Source organism: Arachis stenosperma, chromosome 8, assembly GCF_014773155.1.
Source record: "Arachis stenosperma cultivar V10309 chromosome 8, arast.V10309.gnm1.PFL2, whole genome shotgun sequence".
Classification (NCBI taxonomy): domain Eukaryota; kingdom Viridiplantae; phylum Streptophyta; class Magnoliopsida; order Fabales; family Fabaceae; genus Arachis; species Arachis stenosperma.
Genome location: NC_080384.1, coordinates 26872393 through 26895954, shown reverse-complemented (window position 1 = coordinate 26895954; position 23562 = coordinate 26872393). Strand labels below are relative to the sequence as shown.

At 34.4% G+C, this 23562-nt stretch overlaps 5 protein-coding genes across 7 annotated transcripts; 3 read left to right on the top strand and 2 right to left on the bottom strand.

Moving 5' to 3' along the window:
- Positions 1-1692: 1692 nt before the first annotated feature.
- Positions 1693-4047, top strand: LOC130944710 (scarecrow-like protein 30). Its single transcript, XM_057873184.1, has one exon. It carries the CDS (start codon positions 1966-1968, stop codon positions 3874-3876), a length of 1911 nt encoding a protein of 636 aa, XP_057729167.1. The 5' UTR covers positions 1693-1965; the 3' UTR covers positions 3877-4047.
- A 2751-nt stretch (positions 4048-6798) lies between these two features.
- LOC130944709 (scarecrow-like protein 9) lies at positions 6799-9226 on the top strand. Its single transcript, XM_057873183.1, has 2 exons — positions 6799-7005; positions 7176-9226. Exon 2 carries the CDS (start codon positions 7185-7187, stop codon positions 9102-9104), a length of 1920 nt encoding a protein of 639 aa, XP_057729166.1. The 5' UTR covers positions 6799-7005; positions 7176-7184; the 3' UTR covers positions 9105-9226.
- Positions 9227-9621: 395 nt separating this feature from the next.
- Positions 9622-21333, bottom strand: LOC130945674 (ATP-dependent zinc metalloprotease FTSH 10, mitochondrial-like). The gene is made up of 10 exons (XM_057874377.1): positions 21283-21333; positions 20956-21142; positions 20745-20819; positions 20402-20532; positions 19732-20208; positions 18879-19650; positions 18457-18680; positions 17741-18124; positions 10055-10131; positions 9622-9850 (listed from the first exon to the last, which is right to left on the bottom strand). The coding sequence occupies exons 1-10, from the start codon at positions 21331-21333 to the stop codon at positions 9622-9624; spliced, it is 2607 nt and encodes an 868-aa protein (XP_057730360.1).
- Positions 11826-14520, top strand: LOC130944712 (uncharacterized). 3 transcript variants are annotated; one of them, XM_057873187.1, is made up of 10 exons: positions 11838-11936; positions 12193-12240; positions 12465-12539; positions 12745-12769; positions 12868-12900; positions 13014-13135; positions 13240-13370; positions 13452-13675; positions 13779-14041; positions 14174-14517. In XM_057873187.1, the coding sequence occupies exons 2-10, from the start codon at positions 12238-12240 to the stop codon at positions 14267-14269; spliced, it is 972 nt and encodes a 323-aa protein (XP_057729170.1). In that variant the 5' UTR covers positions 11838-11936; positions 12193-12237; the 3' UTR covers positions 14270-14517. The 3 variants fall into 3 exon arrangements, with proteins under 3 accessions (XP_057729168.1, XP_057729169.1, XP_057729170.1); XM_057873185.1 differs by having other exon boundaries at positions 11826-11936; positions 13240-13675; positions 14174-14519; XM_057873186.1 differs by having other exon boundaries at positions 11829-11939; positions 13240-13675; positions 14174-14520.
- Positions 14487-17054, bottom strand: LOC130944713 (uncharacterized protein C24B11.05-like). The gene is made up of 9 exons (XM_057873188.1): positions 16961-17054; positions 16355-16430; positions 16208-16273; positions 16000-16097; positions 15840-15877; positions 15635-15722; positions 15245-15544; positions 15019-15084; positions 14487-14828 (listed from the first exon to the last, which is right to left on the bottom strand). The coding sequence occupies exons 2-9, from the start codon at positions 16413-16415 to the stop codon at positions 14673-14675; spliced, it is 873 nt and encodes a 290-aa protein (XP_057729171.1). The 5' UTR covers positions 16416-16430; positions 16961-17054; the 3' UTR covers positions 14487-14672.
- Positions 21334-23562: the final 2229 nt, after the last annotated feature.

The window sequence follows — 23562 nt, the reverse complement described above, 5'->3', positions numbered from 1 at the left end:
GGACAAGTGCTCGGCTACTCGGCTACCCGAAAGACAGTGCGACCCAAGCTAAGGCACCCTCACCCCTGATCCTTCTGTCCACCCGATCCGTTTGGAACCCGACCAACGAACAATTTGAATATAGTATATGTAGAAAGTAACGAAAATAAACACGTCAAAACTAGATTTGTTATTATTCAATAAAATTTATACAAAATTCTTGATTGAAGAACCTAATTTCTTAATTAAAGGCCATTAATCAATCACATCAAGACTTAATTTGTTTTTAACTAAAACTTTGAATTTCTAACTAGGCTGAATTTGTGTCTTCAGTCAAAAAGACTATTACTAAGGATGAATCAAAATAAATAAACATAAACTTACGTATATATAGTGTAAAAATTATAATTTATAAAAATTTAATTTTAATGTGTTTATAGTTATTTAATTATATTTATTATTTTAAATAATTATTTATATAATTAATATAAAAATAATTATTTTTATTAATATAGTATTGTGATTAAATATATTTTAAAATTAGTTATTATAAAAAATATATTAAAACTAATTCAATTTATAATATCAAAAGTAGTGAGAAAAAAAACAAGACAAAGTCAATACCAAATATTATTTCAGCCGTTCAGGGCAATGTATCTGGATCTATCTTGTCTTGCCAATTTATTATCACCCATAATATCGTTGAAGTTTCAATTTTCGGGGAGATAGAAAAAGCCTCCTTTGAAATTTCACTTTTTCCTATGCTATGATACGATGTTGGCAATGTTATTTATTTATTCAGTATTTTATAAATATACATTTTTTTTTCTTTTGACCAAGATAATGATAACAATTCAATGACTCTATTAGACTATTACAGTGTGGAATCATGGGACCCAAGAAAACAAAATTCATTGGTGGTCCGGTGCATTCACATTAAACTCGAATAATTGGTGATCAAGGTTTCACCTCCATTTGCCACGTGTATACTTTTTACTACATTCACGGCATGGAGACGGGAAATCACATTGCACTTATCTCCCATGTAACAAGACAATGACTTCTGTTTTGTTTAGTTGTTTATTTATTTTCGAATAAACTAAAAATTCAAAGTAAATTTAGTCATACTTATCTTATTGGTGAAGATTTATGTACATTTATTTTGTAGATAATTAAAAATTATTATATAATTTAATGCATATAAATAAATTATTAAATTTTTAATTATTAATTTTATATAAAAATAATTATATATAATTTTTATTTATTTTATTAAAGTTAAACTTATTTTAAAATTTTTAATCACTTATTTTTTTATAAAAACATGTGTTTAATATTTATAAATTTTTTGTTACATTATTTGTGAAAAAATTGATTATAAATTTATAATTGATTTAATTATTTTGATAGTTAATTATTTTATTATAAAATATATAGTAAATTATTTCATAATTAAACTTTTAGATTTAGGAATATTTTTGTATTTTTTGTTTTTACTAAATGCATTAGTCTTCCTTCCAAATCTTGACATTGACTACTATTAACTTTAGTTGTTATAACATTAAATAATTGTACTAGTAAAATATCTAATAAAAATTACACAAAAATTTAAAAGGACAAGAAGAGGTGATGGCTATAGCACAGCTTCTTTGAATGTTCCTCACTACAGAAATGGCTTAACTATATATATTTATATATTTACATTTATATTATTCTATAAAAAGGGCTTGACCCAAAAAATAGCCATATACCATAGCCGAATATAGGTTACTCTTCAACTCACACAAGAGTTTCATAGATACTGAACAATACTACTGTGTTCTATAGGATTTATCTCCTGTTATCATTGTCAGGTTCTAATGATGATATATAAATCATTGATTATTATCCAAAAATTAAGTTAAAAGGGTTAGCTATTTTGATTTTTGAACCTTTCTTGTTAGTTGTTACATATAGATTATATCTTTGTTTAGCCTTAGATTCAATATGCTTTCTACCAATCCTTATCTAGAAAATTTCCCTGGTCATCTGCAACCAATAATGAATGGTTTTCATTCATCATCTTCATCTTCTTCCGGAACCATCTCAAGCGGAGATTCCACTGAGTCTATTAAATATTCCAATAACATCCTCAGATACATAAGTGACATCCTCATGGATGAGGAAGATGACTTGGAGAACAAACCCTGTATGTTGCAAGAGTGTTTGAGGCTCCAAGCTGCTGAAAAATCATTCTCTGAGGTGCTTGGAAATTCATCAAATTCTCCACCATCTCAAGGCTGCGATGAAAGCAACCAAAATGGTGATTACTGTCGCAGCACAAGCTTCGAAAGCTATAGCAGCTTTAACACTGATAATAGCTCTTGTGAGTTTGATTGGGTCAATCTTGTTGGCGAGTATGAATCCTCTTTGCTACAAGCCTCTCTTCTTGGTGGATCTTATGGAACTCACTACCAGAACATGGTTCCATTGATCAACAATGAAGAAGGATCTAGTCCTGGAACAAGGGAAAAGAGAAGCTATCAGGTTGATGATGATGCTTCATATGAACAAGGCCGAAGAGGAAACAAGATCTCAGCTACTGTTTTCTCCGACGAGTCAGAACCACCAGAGATTCTTGATGAAGTGCTGCGTATCCCGTTTGGAAGAAGTAAAAAATATTGTTGTGTTGAGCCCTTATCAAAAAATGACATGCTGAAGATGCAGAATGTTGACTCAGTTGGTTCCAATTCCAAGACAGGACGTTCAAAGAACAGAAACAGCAACACAGATGCAACTGTGGATTTATGGACTTTGCTAACTCAATGTGCACAAGCAGTGGCAGACTATGATAAGAGGAATGCATATGATACACTCAAGAAGATTAGGCAGCATTCTTCACCGTCCGGCGATGGACTCCAGCGTATGGCGCATTACTTCGCCATTGGCCTCGAGACACGGTTGAATGCCGGAACACCGTCATATCCTCCCCTTGATATGGCATCTGCTGCAGATATGTTGAAAGCTTACAAACTCTACGTTACAGCTTCGCCTTTGCAGTGGATGACAAATAAATTGGCAACCCAAACAATCAAGAACCTGGTTCAGAATGAAAGCCGCGTTCACATTATTGACTTTGGAATTAGCTATGGTTTCCAGTGGCCCTGCCTTATCAAGTATCTGTCAGAGAGAAACGGGGCTATAAAGCTTCGTATAACCGGAATTGATCTTCCTCAGCCGGGTTTCCGGCCGACGGAAAGGGTCGAGGAGACCGGAAGACGGTTGGAGACTTTGTGTAAGAGGTACAAGGTGCCTTTCGAATACAACTGCATTGCACAGAAATGGGAAACAATCAGGCTTGAGGATCTTAAAATAGACAGGAATGAAGTGACAGTGGTTAACTGCTTTTACAGGCTGAAAAACCTGCCGGATGAAACTGTGTTAGTAAACAGTCCAAGAGATGCAGTGTTGAAGCTGATCAGGAGCATTAATCCAAACATCTTCCTGCATGGGGTAGTCAATGGCTCTTATAGTGCACCGTTTTTCCCGACTCGGTTCAGGGAGGCTCTCTTCCACTTCTCATCGCAGTTTAATATGTTTGAAGCTAATTGCCCCCGCGAAGATGCAGAAAGGATGATACTTGAGAAAGGGATGATTGGAAGGGATGCTATCAATGTGATAGCTTGTGAGGGAGCAGAGAGAGTTGAAAGGCCAGAAAGCTACAAGCAATGGCAGATTAGGAACAAGAGAGCAGGCTTCAAGCAAATTCGGGTGGATCAGGAATTGGTGAATGAAATCAAGGGAATGGTGAAGAATGAGTATCATAGAGATTTTGTGGTTGAGCAGGATGGCAACTGGGTTTTGCATGGCTGGAAAGGTCGTATTTTTCATGCTCTCTCTGTTTGGGTTCCTGCATAAGCAGAAAGCAGTTAGTAACATAGTTTGGTAATGAGATTCTATACTTTTGTTTTTATTTTCTTTTCTTCCTCTATGACGGTTGTATAATATAAGATAAATATTGATGTTTACATCCCTTCTTACTTGTATTAACATAGCAATCAATCAATCATATTCCCTTTATTTGTTTTAGACTTGGCTCAATTTTTTGGATATGAAAATTCTGTGTGTGTTTTGCATGGTTATGGAAGTGGGTGGTGCTAGATATAAATGTAGGGAAAGTTTTTTTTAAACTATGAAGTAAAGAAAATGGAATGTCCCGATTTCTTTATTAAAAAAGTTAAGGGAGAAAAAATCAGAGGGTCCGATTTGTACTTTTATTTTTTTTTATTTTGAAAACAAAAATTGGATGGTCCGATTTTAATATTAATTTTTTTTAATTATCTAAAACACAAATCGAAATCGTACTGTCCGATTTGTGTACTGCAAATTTTTTTAATTTTTTAAACACAAATCAGAGGGTTCGATTTACTCTTAACACCACAACTATGTAAAACATCCATATACTCCATAACTGCGTCCTACGCCACTTCCCCTTCTATATCTAAATTAAAAAGTGTGTTTGCTTTTTCTATTGTCTTGTCATTAACACCTTCTAACCTTTTGGTGTAAAATTGTTTTCTCTGAAACAATGCAAACAAAATCAAGTTTAACTTCACACACCTAGTATAATTGGGATTTTTTCCATTTTTTTTTTTTTAACCAAAGACAAAGTGAGATGAGGAAATTTAATTTGAATATGAAAGCAAATGAATAAAGTGCTGGACTCGCGTATGGGGAGGAGGGGTGTTTCACCTCGTTGTGGGATCAGAGGAAGTAGAATTCGGACTCTCCGAGTTGTGTCCCTTGAAATGTAAAAAAAAAATCCAAAACAAGAAAAACGAAGGGTCCGAATTTCACGTTTCAGATTTCAAATTCCATCAGCTGCAAATCGGACCATGCGATTTGTGAAGCAAAATTTCATTACCAAAGAACTCGCATGGTCCGAGTTGTGTACTCTGAGTTTTTTCAATTTTTTAACACAAATCGGACCCTCCGGTTTGTGTACTCTGAATTTTTTTCAACTTTTAAACACAAATCGGAGGGTCCATAATTTTAAAAAACACCAAAAATTATCATGTTAAAGTATATCACTCATTTTACTTCCATATCAAAATTTTTTAGCCATGAGATGACATATATGATATATCAAACATGAAAATCATAGATGTATAATTTTCTCACCCTTGTTTAGGAAAAAAACAAAAATAAATTAAAAAAGTCTTTGAAATTTAGACAAATAAACCCACCTAAAAGACTCATTTCCACTTTGATTTCCAGAAATATTAAGCTGATTGTTGAATTTTAGCTTCTTCCTCATTTAATTTCTATAGAGCCAATGCTTGATTGCTTGGTCATTAAAGCATTATCACAACAAAGAGCAAAATATTCAGAATAACGAAAAAGCTTTGAAATTATTGATCTTCACGCATATTTAGCATATGCATGATTTCTCTAAAGTTGATAATTCCAGATTAAAGAAAATTAGATACCAGATTTGAACGAAAACTTTTGGCATGTGCATGATTTTATCTAAAGTTAAGGGTTGATATCTTATCACGAATAGTAACATATGTTTAAATTTGTAGGGCTAAAAGCCTTACCACACAAATTGTTATTGAAAGAATGGTAGAGGGTTATTAGAATTTATTATTTTTTGTTATTAGTATATTTAAAAGTATAAAATAAAGTATATTGTTAGATTATTCGACTAAAATAAAGTATATCATCGGATTACTCACTAAAAAAACTAGACTGAAAGAATTGAGTTAACTGAGTAATTGCAAAAAATAAGACTATATATTTTTATTGCATTGCTACTTTGCTAGTAAAAAAAAAATTATAATAACATTTTGATTAAATTATTTTATTGATGGATTACTTTATTTAAAAATATATATAAAAAATTAATATATTATTATAAATATTCAAAATATATAATAATTAATTTTTTGTGTTTATAAATATTTTTGTAATTTTTTTATCAAATAAATTAATCTTCCTTTTGAGCTTTGACCGTGCCTACCACTAATTAGGGCTGGCAATTCATATCCTACCCGCGGGTATTCAACCCGGTCCAACCCGTTCGGGTAGGGTAGGGTACGGTCCGGGTATGCCTGCGGGTAGGGTAGGGTAGGGTACACCCTAAACCCGTACCCTACCCTACCCGCACCTCATATATAACACATATTTTATAAAAATCTCTCTATATAGTGAAGGAAGTGAGAGTTGAACCCACAACCTCTCTTATGTAATGACTTATAATAAGTGGACAACCACAAAACTAGTTAGTTAATTAAGTAATTTAGAGCATTAATTTTTTTATTTTTTATGTTATTAATACGTATAAAATTCGAAATAATTGAATTTTATATTTACTTTGAAAAATTTTGATATTTCTGCGGGTAGGGTAGGGTAGGATAGGGTTTAGAATTTTAGGGTGCGGGTAGGGTCAACCCGCGGGTAGGGTAGGGTAGAGTTTTAATGAAATTTTCAACCCGCGGGTAGGGTTAGGGTAGGGTCCAAACCCTACCCTACCCTACCCATTGCCAGCCCTATCTATAATTGATTGTTAATATAGCAGTAATGCTTAGGAGTCATAATTTAATTTTTAATTATCTTTTTAATATTTAAATGAGTAAGAATATAAATATATATTATTTTTTAAAATTATAAAAAAGACGAAAAATTAAAACTTTTCTATTTAAAAATTAAGAAGATAATTAAGATGAGTTATGATTTTTAATGATGTTTTTTAAAATAATTGTACCATTAGAATATGAAAATGGCAAGTGGGGGTGGTGGCTATGGCACAGCTTCTATGAAGGTTCCTCACCACAGAAATGGCTTAGTTTCATGTGTATTTATATTATGCTATAAGAAGGGACTTGACCTCAAAAACTAAGCATAGACCATATCTGAAAAGCAGCTGATTACTCCTCACTTAGAATTCATAGATACTGAATAATACTACTTTGTTCTATAGGGTTTATCTCCTGTTATCATCATCTTCTAATGATATATCATTGATCATTATCCAAAAATTAAGAGGTCAGCTATTTAGATTTCTGAATCTTTCTTTTTCCTTGGTAGATCTGTTCCTAAGAAACAACCTTGTTACAGAATAGATTCTCTCTTTGTTTAGCCTTCAATTCAATATGCTTTCTACCAACCCACATCTAGAAAATTTCTCTGGTCATATCTCACTGTTTTCTAATCAGGAACCAATAATGAATGGTTTTCACTATGAGGGTTCATCATATTCACCTGGAACCAGCTCAAGTGAAGATTCTGCTGAGTATAATAAATATTCCAACCCCATCCTCAGATACATAAGTGACATCCTCATGGAGGAGGAAGATGACTTGGAGAACAAACCCTGTATGTTGCAGCAGTGTTTGAAGCTCCAAGCTGCTGAAAAATCATTCTCTGAAGTGCTTGGAAATTCATCAAATTCTATACCCTCTCAAGGCTGTGATGAAAACAACCGAGATGGTGATTATGGTCGGACCACCAGCTTCGAGAGCTATAGCAGCTGCACCACTGATAATAACTCTTATGAGTCTGATTGGGTCAATCTTGTTGGTGAATATGAATCTTCTTTGCTACAAGCCCCTGATAATGACTCTTATGAGTCAGATTGGCTCAATCTTCTTGACTCTCCAAATGATGGATCTTCAGAAATTCACTACCAGAACATGGTGCTGCAGACAAACAATGAAGAGGGATCTCGATCTGGAACAACAGGAACAAGGGAAAAGAGAAGTATTCAGGTTGATGATGATACTTCTTATGAACAAGGTCGAAGAGGAAGCAAGATCTCAGCTGTTTTCTCTGATGAGTCAGAGCCACCAGAGATTCTTGATGAAGTGCTGCGTGTTCAGATTGGAAGAAGTCAATGTTTACCTGGTGTTGAACCCTTACCAGAGAATGAGATGCCGAAGAGGCAGAATGTTGACTCAGTTGGATCCAGTGGAAAGACGGCAAGATCGAAGAAAGGAAGCAGCAGAAATAGCAACACAGGTGCAACTGTGGATTTATGGAGTCTGCTAACTCAGTGTGCACAAGCAGTGGCAAACTATGATCAGAGGAATGCATATGATACACTCAAGCAGATTAGGCAACATTCTTCACCAGCTGGGGATGGAATGCAGCGTATGGCGCATTACTTCGCCATTGGCCTTGAGACACGGTTGAATGCCGGAACACCTTCATATCTTCCCCTTGATATGGCATCTGCTGCTGATATGTTGAAAGCTCACAAACTATATGTGACAGCTTCTCCTTTGCAGAGGATGACAAATACATTTGCAACCCAAACAATCATGAACCTAGTACAGAATGAAAGCTGTGTTCACATTATTGACTTTGGAATTTGCTATGGTTTCCAGTGGCCCTGCCTTATCAAGCGTCTGTCACAGAGAAATGTGCCTATAAAGCTTCGTATAACCGGAATTGATCTTCCTCAGCCGGGATTCCGGCCGGCAGAAAGGCTCGAGGAGACTGGTAGACGCCTGGAGAATTACTGTAAGAGGCACAATGTGCCTTTCGAATACAACTGCATTGCACAGAAATGGGAAACAATCAGGCTTGAGGATCTTAAAATAGACAGGAATGAAGTGACAGTGGTTAACTGCTTTTACAGGCTGAAAAACCTGCCGGATGAAACTGTGTTAGTAAACAGTCCAAGAGATGCAGTGTTGAAGCTGATCAGGAGCATTAATCCAAACATCTTCCTGCATGGGGTAGTCAATGGCTCCTATAGCGCGCCGTTTTTCCTGACACGGTTCAGGGAGGCACTCTTCCACTTCTCGTCACAATTTGATATGTTTGAGGCTAATGTCCCCCGCGAAGATGCAGAAAGGATGATACTTGAGAAAGGGTTGATCGGAAGGGATGCTATCAATGTGATAGCTTGTGAGGGAGCAGAGAGAGTTGAAAGGCCGGAGAGCTACAAGCAATGGCAGATTAGGAACAAGAGAGCAGGCTTCAAGCAAATTCGGGTGGATCAGGAATTGGTGAATGAAATCAAGGGAATGGTGAAGAAAGAGTATCATAGAGATTTTGTGGTTGACCAGGATGGCAAGTGGGTTTTGCAGGGCTGGAAAGGCCGTATTCTTCATGCTCTCTCTGCTTGGGTTCCTGCTTAAGCACTTAGTAACTTAGTCTTGTAATGAGATTTTACATTAGGCCGGTTGAAACAATACCATAAAAGTTCTGTTGTAATATTTTCTTCCTCTATGATTGTAAATATCTAGATATTGATGTTCAATTCTCTTCTTACTGATATTAACCTGGGAATCACATTCCCATTGTTATTTTAGTTATGAAGCACAACAAACTTGCTTTATTACTGATCACCACAGAAGCAAAATGACTTAAAGTAGAACACACAAAATTATTAATGATCAACTGTAACACATATTATAATAATATAACGATAAGGTAAACGTAAAATACATGGACTTCTGGCCTTTAATCTAAAAGTATTAAAAATCATGGTAAATCATGAACCTCAACTATAAATTCAGATGAAGAAGTCAAAAAAGCAGATTAGTTGAATTACAAATACATTGATGTATCAAAATACAAAACGTACAAACACAACTAAAGCATGTCACGGAACCAAAACTAACTTCTTGTAAGCAATCCACATGTCCAGTGAACTCATCTTTTTTGTTTGGCTTTTGACGATCGAAGGACATTCCAGTCCAGCTTATCTACATTTGGTTTTCTAAAAGAGCCCAAACTATTTTTTGGAGTAGATTGATTATCAACATCATCATCATTCTTGGGTGATTTGTTTGGATATTGTTCTTCACAATTAACTTCAGCCTGTTTCCTTTTCCCATTGCCATTAACACGTTCCGAACCTTCTGTTGTAGAGTTGTTTTCTCTGAACCAATGAATCAAATTTAAGTTCACACAGTTAGTAAAAATTTCGGCCTTTTCTATTTTTATTATTTTCATTTAACCAGAGAAAGTGAGGATGACATATAGGAGACATGAAAATCATACATGTATAATTTTCTGATCCTTGTTTGGGAAAAAAAGGGAAATAAATTAAAAAAAACTTGGAAGTTTAGACAAATAAACCCACCTAAAAGACTCATTTCCACTTTGATTTCTAGAAATATTAGTTTCAGCAGCTGGCTGCTGAAGTTTAGCTTCTTCCTCATTTAATTTCTACAGAGGCATTGCTTTGTCATTAAAACATGATCACAAGAAAGAGCACAATATTGAGAACACGGTAAAAGCTTTGAAACTATTGATCATTCACACTCACATCAACAGAAGGATTAAAACTTTGAAATGACATACGACCTCTTGCTGCCCCTGGATGGGGATCACCTTCCATTATGACCACACTGAATAGGAAAATAAAACAGCAATGAAAATGATAGTTCCAGGTTAAAGGCAAATTATATATCAGATCTCGATGAAAAATTTTAGCATATGCATGACTTCATCTAAAGTTGTATCACGTAAGATATAATAACATGTCCAAATTTGTAGGGATAAAACCACCCAACAGTAGATACCCATATTCGTCAGACCAAAAGTAATTACTGCCAACCATCTTAGAACCTAGAAACAATAGTTATTCTCCAAAGCTTAATTATCAATATTAGAAGAACACCGCTGATTTAGTAAGCAGCAATCAAGAAAAACCAATGCCATTACAATTCACAAGTTACTACGAGGATTCTGACTGTTCATTGTTCAGTAGATGTAACTCGATGTTAAATAAGAGTTAAGACCACATAATTGCAATTAGGAGGTTTTCTCCTTTGAAACATGGGGAGTTTAATTCATTATACACCAATCACTAAAGTAAAAGGCTCAATTCATTCAAGAATAATGAGTTTCTAGGAAGTGGGCAGTGGAATGAAAATTCAGTAGGTACACACTGTCTTCTGTGTCATAGAACACAAATCAAATTATTGTACAGAGCTGCACAATTTTTTTACTTCACCAAGAATTTTCATATTTTTGTGTGGTTTCATCATAACAATTCCAGAATAGTCCAAAGGCTTGATGCTGATGTTTGTCTTCACTCTTCACTCATCATCAAGCCATTGAAAATAATGAAATAATAATGGGGAAAACATGGCGCATAGATAACTCTAAGATGCATACAACTTTGAAATTTCAAAAACAATAGCTAATCTGTAATCACTAATCATAAAACAATGAGCTGAGAATTCAATAATTCAGTAAAAAATTGTTGAGCTGACAAATAAGCTACATTAACCAAATATGAAGAAGAAAACGAAAAAATACCATCTTCGAGTAACGGTGGTAGTTGCAGCGAGATCAGGTTGGAGTTCCTCTTTCTTCGTTTTCTCTTCTCTCAGCGCCGCCCTCTGCATGAACTGCACAATATCCAAACAAAAACAACCAACAACACCGTTACCTCCCCCTCCATTAATCAAAACAATAAATTGTCGTTAAAAGAAGCAGCAGCTAAGATTTCAGCTCAAAATTGGAATCTGGAAAACAAGGGGGCAAAAAAACAAGAGGGCGTTTGCATGTTTATGTTCAAGTTTTTACCTTCAAGTTCCTCAAAGTGCTAGAAAGCTCTCGCTTCGCCATAATTATAAACTTGCAGCTTCAAAGTCTCAGTCTTTCAAATTCTCTCTTCGGCTTCTCCACAAAAAATCAACAGAATGAAAGAACGAACCTTAACCTAGCTAACAAAATTATTAATTACTGGAAACTGATTATCTTTTCATTTATCTTTTTTTAGACATAATTGGGCCGAAAATAATAAATGTGGGCTTGATCTAATCCAGCCCAGGTTTGGGCCCAAAAAAGGGAGAGAGGTTATCTTGTTATGGAAGCCGAAGATTTTTTTAGTTTTCACTGAAAACCAAACGGCAGAGGTCCTAAACTATAAAAACAGCGAAACCTTGTGTTTCTGTGTTCATCACTTTCCTCCAAAGTGAAAACTAGAGACCACACTGTGTTTCTTCTTCCAGGTTGTTGTGACATTACCGATCACTCATTCTTTCTTGTTTTCTCTTGTTACGCTCACGTTTCTTCTCCTTTTACTCACTGTGAAAGAAAAATAAATAAATAAAGGAAACACTTTTTCCCCCTCTTTTGAGCTGGTGGATTTTCATAGGATTCATGGATTTGTAGTGAGATTCTATGAGCTGCATGAAATTTTGATTCTTTATCTAAATATGTTTATTTATATGGTGGATTATTTTGGTGTTTGTTTATTTGGTTCAGGAGCACTTTCTACTGCGTGGAAGCTTCTCCCTTTTATCCTTAGCTATGGTATGATCACTAGTGTTTTTCTTTCTTTTTTTTATGTATTCTATAGTGCTGGATTAGATTCTGAAAATAAAGCATAAATTTTAAACTGGAATGGATTGGAGACTTCGTTAATCAGTGTCATTGAATACTGTCTTACACTCTTGCTGTCCCTACCTTTTTTTTAATTTGCTGTGACAGTTTTTTTTTTAACTCTTTTGTTCTGGTTTCTGTGTCGAATATTGCAGGCTTTCAGTGATGATGACCTAGATACAACCTTTGAACAGATATATCGTTGTTACCCTGTCTCCTTCATCGAGAAGGTACCTCATTGTTTTGACTTGATGCATCTCATAACTCTCTTTCAAGCCAGAGCTTTCCATTCTATTCATAAGACATTGTATACATTTCACTTAGATTTGGGTTTATATCTGCACTTTGTAATAGCACCCCTTGCTGGAAAGAAAAATAAATAAATAATCATAATGGGATCTCAAACTGATTATTATTTCTCTTGATCTTATGCAGTCAAATCTGGAAAAGGGTGATAAAAGTATGTGACATCTTACATTTTGCATCTTTGGTATTATAGAAATTTGATGTATTTATTGTGCTTATAAAATTTCTCATGACAATTCTTGTTGCCCCCAGTCATCATGCCCCCTTCAGCCCTCGATCGCCTCGGTTAGTTGTTATTCTCTGGTTTCCACCAATCAATTGTTGTTTTTCCCACTCTTGAATTACCTGATTTATTCATCTGAAGACTTGTCGTGATCTTTACTAATGATGTTTTTCAGCATCCTTGCACATAGACTACCCTATGTTGTTTCAGCTTAGCAATCCTTCCGCTGGGAAAGTCACTCACTGCGGTGTCCTCGAATTCGTATCTGATGAAGGGATGATATATATACCATATTGGGTATGTGATCTCCTTTCCTTGATTTCTTTAAAATATTTTTTACCCAATGAAATCACTTATTCTTACAATTGCTAGTTTTTTTTTTTTTCCACCCATATCGCCAGATGATGGAAAACATGCTCCTACAAGAGGGAGACACTGTGTGTGTGAGAAACACCAGCCTTGCAAAAGGAACATATGTGAAGCTACAACCTCACACCAAGGACTTTTTGGATATCACCAATCCAAAAGCTATGTTAGTATTCTTTATACTTCTCCTACTTCTTCGTCTTCTTTTGGCTCAACTGATATTTCCTTTCTTTCGCCTGGTCGACAGCCTAGAGACTTCCCTAAGGAATTACTCATGTTTAACAACCGGTGACACTATAATGGTTGCTTATAACAGCAAGAAGTATTACATTGACATTGTTGAAACAAAACCCTCTCCTGCAGTCAGTATAATTGAAACAGATTGTGAAGTTGATTTTGCAGCACCTCTTGATTATAAAGAACCTGAGAAACCAGCACTGTGTGCTCTATCCAAAAGGAAACATTCGGAAGGTTGTCCCTCGTCAATCAACTTTGAAATACTCAGAAGAGTTTGCTCAGTTTTCTTTAGTGCAAAATTCTTTAACAGATTTTAAGTTTATTCTTTACATTTCAGTTGAAGATGATGAGCCACCAACTACAAAGGTTCCGCAATTCAGTCCATTCACTGGCTCCGGAAGACGTTTAGATGGAAAACCTTCAAGTTCAACACAATCAGCCGATCAAACTTCCTCTCCAAACAAAAAGCAGAAACAAAGCAACGATGAAAAGGAAGGCTCTGATTCTAAATCATTGAATACCACTTCACGTAGACATTCTGGAAAACTTGTGTTTGGGTCAAATGCAGCTAAATTTGACACTCAGAGACCACTGCCGAAGGTAATTTTTGCTATATTAATCTCCCGGAGAGACAGAAAACCCTTCAATTTCTGGTTCATTGATTACCATTATTTGTATTGACATTTACCTTTCTGAAAGTGCAGCTAATCAATTTTTCTCTCTTATTATTAGGCTTCTGAGAATATCACTAAGCAAGATTCATCACAGAAGCAAGAAGCACCGAAATTCCAAGCTTTCACGGGAAAGAAGTATTCATTGAATAGTTGATCCTTATTAGGCTTTTTTTTCTATTGATTATTTTGGATATAGTGAAATAGAATTGAGCCTGTTTTCATTATGGCATATCATGATTCTTCATGTGTAGTATATTGATCATTCTTAGTGTAGTAGTACCTCTTGAATCATGAAATTATCACATCTAGAAACTAAGGAATATCTCTTGTCCATAATAGCTACTACATTTCGGACTTATTTGTGATGCTTTATTAGCCAATTATTTTCTCAATTTCTTCTCATTACTTAATATTTTGTGCCACAGAAGTATTTGGCTTTGTCTTTACAAAAGGAAATAACAAGTTGCTAATAAAAACTCACTTATATAATCATAATCTCATTCTTTCCAATAACAATGACATTATTGGATGGTTAACAAAGTAGATGTATAATAAGCTTAAGCTATGACAGATGTTTCAATTGAAACCTTCCTAGAATACTTGACCCTTTCAGATTTCTCAGCAGCTTCCCACAGTTCTGGAAATGCTTCCTTCATATTATGTATACTCTCTAATGCATGATCCACTCCTGCGGTTCTAACAGAAGTACCCACCTGCATTCATATTATATTTGGATTTCACATGAAATGAATAGATTTGTATGGATTTAAATGCATACTACAATACTAAATGGACATCAAAATAAAACCTAAAACAAGTTCACTTTAATGCTAGTCATTATGAAAAATCCTAAAACAAGTTTACTTTAATGCTCATCATTGTAATTATGGAGTGAGTAATTACCACTACAGTGTGAAGGCCCAATGATTTGCCCGTGGCTAAATTGCGGATACTGTCATCAAAGAACAACTGCAAAAGAAATGAACAATGATTTCATCTGTCACAAAAGGATATAGGGAAATGATAATTGGTATATGTTGATTGTTATAGAAAAATGCAAAGAGCAAGATCATCACGTAAAAGGTTAAACTAAATTCGAATTAGATACAGAAGAGATTAACAATCTTACTGTTCTTTGAGGGTGAATGTTTGCCAAACTGAAAACCTTTTCAAATGAATCTTGAAAAGGTTTGCAGACTACTGGGGTCCTTGGAAGCACAACATCAGAATCAGGCTTACTCAAGTACTCATAAAAATCAAATATTCCTGTGCTAATTGCTCTACTTCCATTGTCAAGTTTGTTCTCAGGATCATTCAACTTGTTGAATGGGTTTAATGTTTCAAAGCTTATGATCCTTTCAAAGCAATCCTCCAGTCCAAGCCTTTGAAGTACTCTACCTGCATGTGCCTCATCTGAGTTTGTGAAAACCTATATAGCAAATAAATAAATAAAATGATCCACATGTAGTAGAGAGATTTTATAAACCATGTGTGAATCCATTTGAATAAATGAACTTACAACTTTTCTGATAGGCAAGCTTAGCAAAATTCCCTTAATAATAGGGTCAGGTTTCAGCAAATTATATGGCAATCTCCCATGAACAAAGCTTTTCAACACAAAAAAAAAAAGAAAGAAAATAAAAATTAAGATGCCTGTTTCATATAACTTGATTATACTAGAAGATGGTCAAATAGAAACACGACAAATTTGTAAAGGCATTTACCCATGAAAGTCATCATAGTCAAAGTCATATCCAATTGCCTGGTGAGAAGAAAAGAGGCAAAATGACTAATTAAATTCCATCACAATTGCATATATAATATTAACCATTAATAAGAAGAAAAAGGGAAAAAAAATATTAATGAAGGTTAATTGAGTTGTACCCTGAGACCAGCCATTGTTGTCCCATAAACCTTGTATAGTGAATAGCATAATTCAGGAACTTTAGCATCCTCTATGTCAAGTGTTTGAAGCATGTAATCTGTGCAATGATTCAATTAAACAATCACAACTTGAAATACAATCCTAGAAACTATCACACTTACAAGCAATCAGATACTGAGATCATAAAGTGGTTAACTGATTGATTACCTTGAATATTTTTTGTCACATGCGCTGATAATCCAGAACTAAAAGGATAAAGAGTATCATCAAGATCTGAAAATATGAAACAAAATGTAAATATAAACACATGAGAAAGTATAAGTGATCAAGTCATCCAGGTTCTAGAAGTCTTACCAAACAAAAGACAATCATATTTGGCCTTTGAAACTTCCTGGAACTGATTCCCGTTTTCCATTTTAGATTCTAGAGGCTAAATTACAACGATCCAGCAGAAAAAAATAAATAAATAAGAAAAAAAGATAACCACCACTTTAGATACAAGAATGAAACTGCATATTGTTGTGTGAAGAATACATAAAAATTTTCATGAAAAAATTTTCTTTCTTGTGTAATGCTTAAGAAGGAAGAAAAATGTGCATTCCAAGAGTGCACATTAGAAAAGTAAATCAGTAAGGAGTGCCATTGAAAACTGACTTCAAATTCAAGAGACCATATATGTGCTAATTTCCAAATGGAAACTAAGATGGTAACATCAACACATAACTGATAAGTAAAAGAAGTAAATCCACAAGAGTGTTGAAAGTGGCAGGTTAAATAGACTCACAAACTAAATCACAGTTTCTGATAGTGTAGAGTCTCAATCATAAACCAAAAAAGAAATGATGATAAATGAAAAAAGATATTAAAGCACTCACATTTTTAGTAAAGAGAAAAATAACAGAAGGAAAGAGTAATACCACTACACTATGGCAGATAGAGCATGAAAACTAATGGACTTACAGTAAATAAAGGTTTCAGCAAAGAAAGAAGGATGACAGATTTAAGAAAACGGAGAGAAGGGAAAGGAAAAAAGAGGGTTAACAAAGGAATGGCGTTGAGTGATCAATGTGTAACAGTTCAAAGTTGACGATCCTGTTATAAAGAAGTAGAAAACGGAACCAACTGAAAAGCTTGACACATCACTTCTTTTTTAATTGTACCACGTTGTCCACTCAAAACTTGACACGTTGCTTGCTTCAATGTTTCAGCTTCCACCACCTGCCCTTGTCCTTTTACTTTGTTCCTACGCGGCAACGTCCATTGAAGGTAATTGATTCTGAAACTATCAATTAAACAAAGCACTTTAGACAAGTATCCCACGTGGTGTTGTTAATGCTTCGGAAAAAAGCTTGTATAATCGTGTTGTTTTCTGAATTTCTTTTGCTGCTATAGTTAATAAGAACGAGACTATATTTAAAAGAAGAAGAAAGTTGGTGAGAGTATATGCCAAGTTAAGTTAAGGCCAAACATGGCAGTGTCGGTGCTTTTGTTTTATTGAGTAAAATCAAAGGTTCATTTTCATTGGTAAATAAATAGTATGAGTCATTTTCTTATGACTTGAGAAACTAGAAAGAGAAATGGTTAAACAATATGACTTTATAAGATTTTAATACAAGATATGGTGAGAAATAAAGACAAAATTGCATGTACAATGAGATACAGAAACTTCAAAGTTTTAAGACTCTCGCCCCTATCCTATGATTTACCATGGGGTCCTTGCCCATTGTTGTCATTGTCCAGTTGAAAATCTTGCTTGAAAGTATCATAATGGTTGTGTTCATCACTAGACTTGAATGGTCTTTCGCCCAAAACTTGAACCAAATCATCCCTGTATAGCACTTCCTTTTGTAGCAGCAACTCAGCAATTTGAGCCACTTGATCCTTGTGTTCCTCAATGAGGTTCACAGTACGCTGATATGCTTTGGCAACCCATTCTCGAACCTCGGCGTCGATGAGGGCGGCGGTGCCATCGCCGTATGGTTTGGTCATCCATTCTCCTCTCTGAGGGAAAGAGAGCAGACCAACTTTGTCACTGAAGCCATACACTGTTACTTGGTCATACATCAACTTAGTCACTTTTTCCAAGTCATTTTGTGCTCCTGTTGAGATTCTTCCAATCAGAACCTGCATTTAGAAACCAAACTATCATTAGTCTCATGCATGCATGGTTTTCAAGGTTGGTAAACAACATCTCATGAAGAAGATACCAATAAAGAACTAGTTCTACTCATTGAAGAGAACTGATTTTCCTTCCTAATTAATCCTCCTAAACGTCTTTCTAATTAGAGAAAGAATTCATTATTTTTTAAGATTCCAAGACACTTATTTCATCTACTATATCTACCTTTTCCTTCATTTACTATTCAACATGATATTTAGGAGGATTATTAGGAGGCTATATCATTGTTCTAGAAAACAAAAATTAGTGTAAACATGGAGGGAAAAGAGAAAACTACCTGCTCCGCAGCCCTACCACCAAGGATCCCACAAATCTCATCAAGAAGCTGCTCCTTTGTCATTAGGAGATTCTCACTGGGAACATACTGCGCAAACCCAAGAGCTGCTGTACCGCGAGGAACTATGGTTACTTTCAACAATGGTTGAGCGTGTTCCAAGAACCATGCTGCAACAACATGGCCAGATTCATGGTAAGCAACGGTACGCCTTTCCAACATGCTTACTACCTGGTTGAGAAACATACATTCCAATGTGGAAGCTCAGTAGAGGGGCCAGGGGGAGTGTTCCATTCCAAATAGGTTCAACATTTTTCAATTTAGTGCTACTTCAGTGTCAGTAATGAATGTTCATATTCAATTATTCATAAATAGACATAATCATCATGAGTTCCATGGTATGAAGTATGAACTCTAAAGACTACTTACCATGTTCTTCTTCTCCAATCCACCAATAATCCTATCAATTGCTGCCTCAAAATGTTCCATAGTGACGCAAGTATTCTGGCTTCTTGCAGCAATCAGTGCAGCTTCATTGCAGACATTGGCAATGTCTGCTCCAGCAAATCCAGGGGTAAGTGCTGCAAGCCTCTGTGAATAATATGACGGATCATGGTCTAGTTTGATCCTCTTCAAGTAGATTTGAAATATCTGGTTGCGACCCTTAATATCAGGCCTATCGATGCTAATCTGGCGATCGAATCTGCCAGGCCTAAGCAGAGCTTTGTCCAAGATATCAGGTCTATTTGTGCCAGCAAGCACAACAATCCCAGAAGTGGTTCCAAAACCATCCATCTCCACCAACAATTGATTCAATGTACTTTCGCGCTCATCATTGCCACCAGAGAAGCTTCCACGTCCCCTGGCTCTACCTATTGCATCAATCTCATCAATGAATACTATACTTGGAGCACATTGCCTTGCTTCCTGGAACAAGCTTCTCACCCTTGAGGGTCCAACACCAACAAACATCTCCAGAAAATCAGAACCAGATATAGATAGAAAAGGCACACCGGATTCCCCTGCAGTTGCTTTTGCTAAGAGTGTTTTCCCTGTGCCTGGAGGCCCAACAAGAAGAGCACCTTTTGGAATTTTTGCACCAAGTTCTTCATATTTCTTTGGATTCTTTAACAAATGCACAAACTCCATGATTTCTTGCTTTGCCTCATCACACCCAGCAACATCTTTAAAGTAGACCTGAAAAAGATTGAATCTCAAACTGGATACAGAAATCAACATCCATCTTATTTACAAAGGGAAAATCATAAGAGATTCAACCTTGTTTTTTGCATGTTTATCCACTTTAGTTACACGGGCTTTTCCTAAGTTGAAAATTCCACTAGCACCTTTGTTGTTGCCCCCACCAACACCAAACCCACCTTGCACTCTTCTCCCCATATACACGAGAGATCCCAAAAGCAAAAGTGTTGGAGCAAATCTCAATAACTCTTGGTACCAATAAACGTCAGAAGTATATGTAACAGGAATATAATCATGAGGGTGAATGTTGAGTGCTTCCTGTGCTTCCTCTAGCTTCTCCTCGAAGGACTCGACGCTGCCTATGATGAAATAGTATTTATATTGGCCTCCAGTTTCAACTGTTGCAGGAAGGGTTTTCCCTTCATCAACATGATCTCCTGTTCCATTATGGTGAGAGCCCTTTACATAGATTTTGGCAACTGACTTGTTTGAAACAACAATGTGGTCTACTACTCCTTCCTCCAAAAGCTTTGTTTTAAACTCCTGGAAACTAATCTGCAAACAATCGAAGTTCCATCCATGTCAAGAAGAGCAGTGAAACATAAGAAACAACAAAATTCTCGCAAAATGAGATGTCTCATTGACAATAATCACATTGTTAGGTTCATGTTCTAGTTATCAAGCAGGGACACTCCGCAAAAAATAAAAGTCCTATTAACTGGTAGTGTATAAACACAATTATGCTTACCTTCTGGAGTTCATGTTCAGGTAAAGGAGCAGATGAAAGAAGTACCAACATCATCAACAAAGGTGTGATGATATTGTGAAGTTGTTTCTTCAAGTTCTCTTGAAATTTTTCATGATTGTCAGTTTTGTTATCTTTGTTTGTGTTGGATTCATCTGAAATGAATAAGATATCAAGTGTTTTAAGTATTCATCATTAACTGTTATGCAAAGTTGAGAACTATATATCAATCCATTAGAACTTAACCTATTAGCATAAGCATCTACCAAACTTGATATTTTGAAAGCAAAAGTACACATTAGGCAGACATTAATGAACAATGTCACCTAATGCATTAACTTTATACCTTCTTTAGACTTAGATTTCTGCTGATCTTCTTTTGGAATTTCTTTCTTTCCCTTGGGATAGTAGTTCTCATAATCTGCCAAAAGAGAAATGCAATAAAAAATCAAACTCAAGAAATGACAGTATTAGCACACTAACAACAACCGCAATGCATGCAAATGAAAATTGCATCAGCACACAACAAAAGGAAACACTTTTTTCCTTGCACTTACTTTTTTTCTTTGGGGCATTATTAATGCTGGAAAAGAGCCGATGAAGCCTATGCAGTATTAAATTGGAAGTGAAACCATTGGTAATAGTAGTAGCAGCAAGAAAAGGAGCTCCTCCGAATGAAGAAGAAGCAACATAGCCATAACCCTTCAAAACGGTTGCTCTTCCAGCATCGCGTTGCAACAAATTCTATAAGCATATATATAAATATGCATCCACACTTTTTTATTTTTTTTTCCTAAAAATAAATGAATGAAATAATGCAAACACTTGAATTCAAGAGAAAACATAGCGGGAGCAAAAGAAAACAAAAGAAGAAGAAGGCTCACTTTAGCACGAGAATAGCGTGAGAGGGAGTGACCAATCCTTGAAGCAATCATGCTTATTGCAATCGTAATCAATCAGCGTTCGTTGTTATTATCTGCTGTTGTTCTTGGCTTTGTTTCAACATACATAATGGAAAAAGTTATAATGGGGAACGTAAATTGAATAAATATTGATAAGCTAAGATTATTGTTGAGGATGAACATGGCGTAATTTGAATGTCAGGTTTCTTTTCTTGTTTATTTTTGGAAACTCCTCTTTCATTCATTCATTCCATTCCGCTAAAAGAACGAACAGAAGAAAACGATACGAGAATTTATACGTTCCGTTTTTTTTTTTTTAAATGGGATTGAGTGGCCCACTTGTTTCCTTTTTTATTTCTTTAAGGTTAATATCAATTTGGACTTGACCAAAAATTCCTTGCCTTGGACCGTTAAAATGTGTCTAATAGTAAACAATCTAAATAAATTCTTTAAAAAAATATATAAAATTTTTATTCATAGTTTATAAATAAATTATTTTATATTTAAATTTTTAATTATAAAAATATTTATTTTAAAATTATAATATTTGAACAAATGATACAAAAAATATATTTTTTTATATAAAAAAATGAATATTAAAATAATTATGACAATTAATATTTTTTAATAGTAAATATTAATTTTAAATAACTTAATCTCTAAAATTATAATTAATTTTTTATTTATTCTTTTATTATTTTTATTTTTTAAACATTTTTAATATTTGGTTCTTCCTGTTTAATATCATTAGAAAATAATTGTATTTTATTTATAATTTTATTAGGCAATTGTGTAATTAGTATGTGGTATTTTATTGTGTATGATATAGTAGGTAAAAATAAAAAATAAATATGAAATGTGTGTCATGTATATTTTGTTGTTATTTTTTATTTTTACCATTCTTATTAGAATTCTCTTTTTTTTTATTTGGGGTCAAGAATTTGTTGTAACAACTATAAAAAAATAGCAAACTATATAAAAATAAAACTACATGTAAAACCAAACTGAGATTTTATATCACAAATAATATTAAATATAAATTTAATAATAAAAATAAAATAATAAAATGATAAAAAAATATCTAAAAAGGATTTATGCTGCAGGATGAAATATTATGTGAAAATAGTGAAAGAGATTAATATTTTTTACAGATGAAATATTGTGTGAAAATAATAGTGAAAAACTAATATTTTCAACAAAAAGCAGAAAATATTTTTTACATAATCAAAAATAAAAATGGCATAATGATCTCTTTTATTTTGAAATAAAAAAAATTAATAATAGTCATAAAATAATTTTTTAGAATAAAAAAAATTCATACTTTTTACTTCTTGAAAAATTTTGAGTTAATTTTTTGAAAAATTAAAAATATTTCTTAAAAATAATATCAAATATGCATAATGTGATATTATATAATTTAAAAGTAAAAAAAAAATTATTAAAAATGATCTAATTTATTTTATAAAAAAAATATTAAGAATTTAAAATTTATATTTTAAAATAAAATTTAAATTCATGTTAAATTAATATTTAAACTATTAGATTGAGAAATGCTGCACCAACAAAAATTCAAAAAACTTTATAGCTTTGGCAATGGATGGCGCGCTTCCCTGGAAATCGAAAACTGAAGAGATAGACATGTCTTGCTTGGGTTGGCGCCACGTTTAAGAAAAGTGATGGTCACGTGTCATTACAACAACCACACACATTTACTCCTCTCCTGGCGCCTTCCAGAACAAGCCACTCAACAACGCATACACCGCCATTAATTTTTTATTTTTTTCCATTTGACAATTGAAATTCCCAAACGGATAATTATTAATAATAATAATAATATAAAAACAAGAAAGTTGGTAGTACATTAGCATAAACAACAACATATGCTGTATTCCAGTTTAATTTGGTCACTACTCATCATCTTCCACTTTGCTCTAACTCTCTTCTTTATTGATTATTTATTAACTATTATTAACATAAATTCTTTCCACTTGTTTCATTTTGTCTAGACCGTTCTACTTGTTTAGTTTGCATGATGAGTAGTGATGGAGTTGAACTTGATGGAGGGTGTTCAACGCCTAAGCGGTGGGAGTGCACTATACCAAGGGCAATAGTGCCACCGCCACCGCCAAAGAAGAAGCCTTTTTCCTTTCCGGGAAAGGAAAAGGGAAAACGAGATCCCCCCAAGAATGGTTATTTCCAGCCATCTGATCTTGATTTGGAGGAGCTCTTCTTTCTCGTGCGTCCAACTTCAACTACTGTTTA

Excerpts from the sequence above, each read along its gene's own strand:
- LOC130944713 (XM_057873188.1), bottom strand. The coding sequence starts at position 16,415 with ATGGAAAACGGGAATCAGTTCCAGGAAGTTTCAAAGGCCAAATATGAT. Across the intron at positions 16,098-16,207 it reads TGTGACAAAAAATATTCAAG|ATTACATGCTTCAAACACTT; the intron begins GTAATCAATCAG and ends ATCATTGCACAG. Across the intron at positions 15,878-15,999 it reads CAACAATGGCTGGTCTCAGG|GCAATTGGATATGACTTTGA; the intron begins GTACAACTCAAT and ends TCTTCTCACCAG.
- LOC130944712 (XM_057873186.1), top strand. Across the intron at positions 13,676-13,778 it reads CAAAAGGAAACATTCGGAAG|TTGAAGATGATGAGCCACCA; the intron begins GTTGTCCCTCGT and ends TTTACATTTCAG. Across the intron at positions 14,042-14,173 it reads CTCAGAGACCACTGCCGAAG|GCTTCTGAGAATATCACTAA; the intron begins GTAATTTTTGCT and ends TCTTATTATTAG.
- LOC130944709 (XM_057873183.1), top strand. The coding sequence starts at position 7,185 with ATGAATGGTTTTCACTATGAGGGTTCATCATATTCACCTGGAACCAGC.
- LOC130944710 (XM_057873184.1), top strand. The coding sequence starts at position 1,966 with ATGCTTTCTACCAATCCTTATCTAGAAAATTTCCCTGGTCATCTGCAA.
- LOC130945674 (XM_057874377.1), bottom strand. The coding sequence starts at position 21,333 with ATGATTGCTTCAAGGATTGGTCACTCCCTCTCACGCTATTCTCGTGCT. Across the intron at positions 20,820-20,955 it reads TAATGCCCCAAAGAAAAAAA|ATTATGAGAACTACTATCCC; the intron begins GTAAGTGCAAGG and ends CTCTTTTGGCAG. Across the intron at positions 18,125-18,456 it reads GTGGTAGGGCTGCGGAGCAG|GTTCTGATTGGAAGAATCTC; the intron begins GTAGTTTTCTCT and ends TTCTAAATGCAG.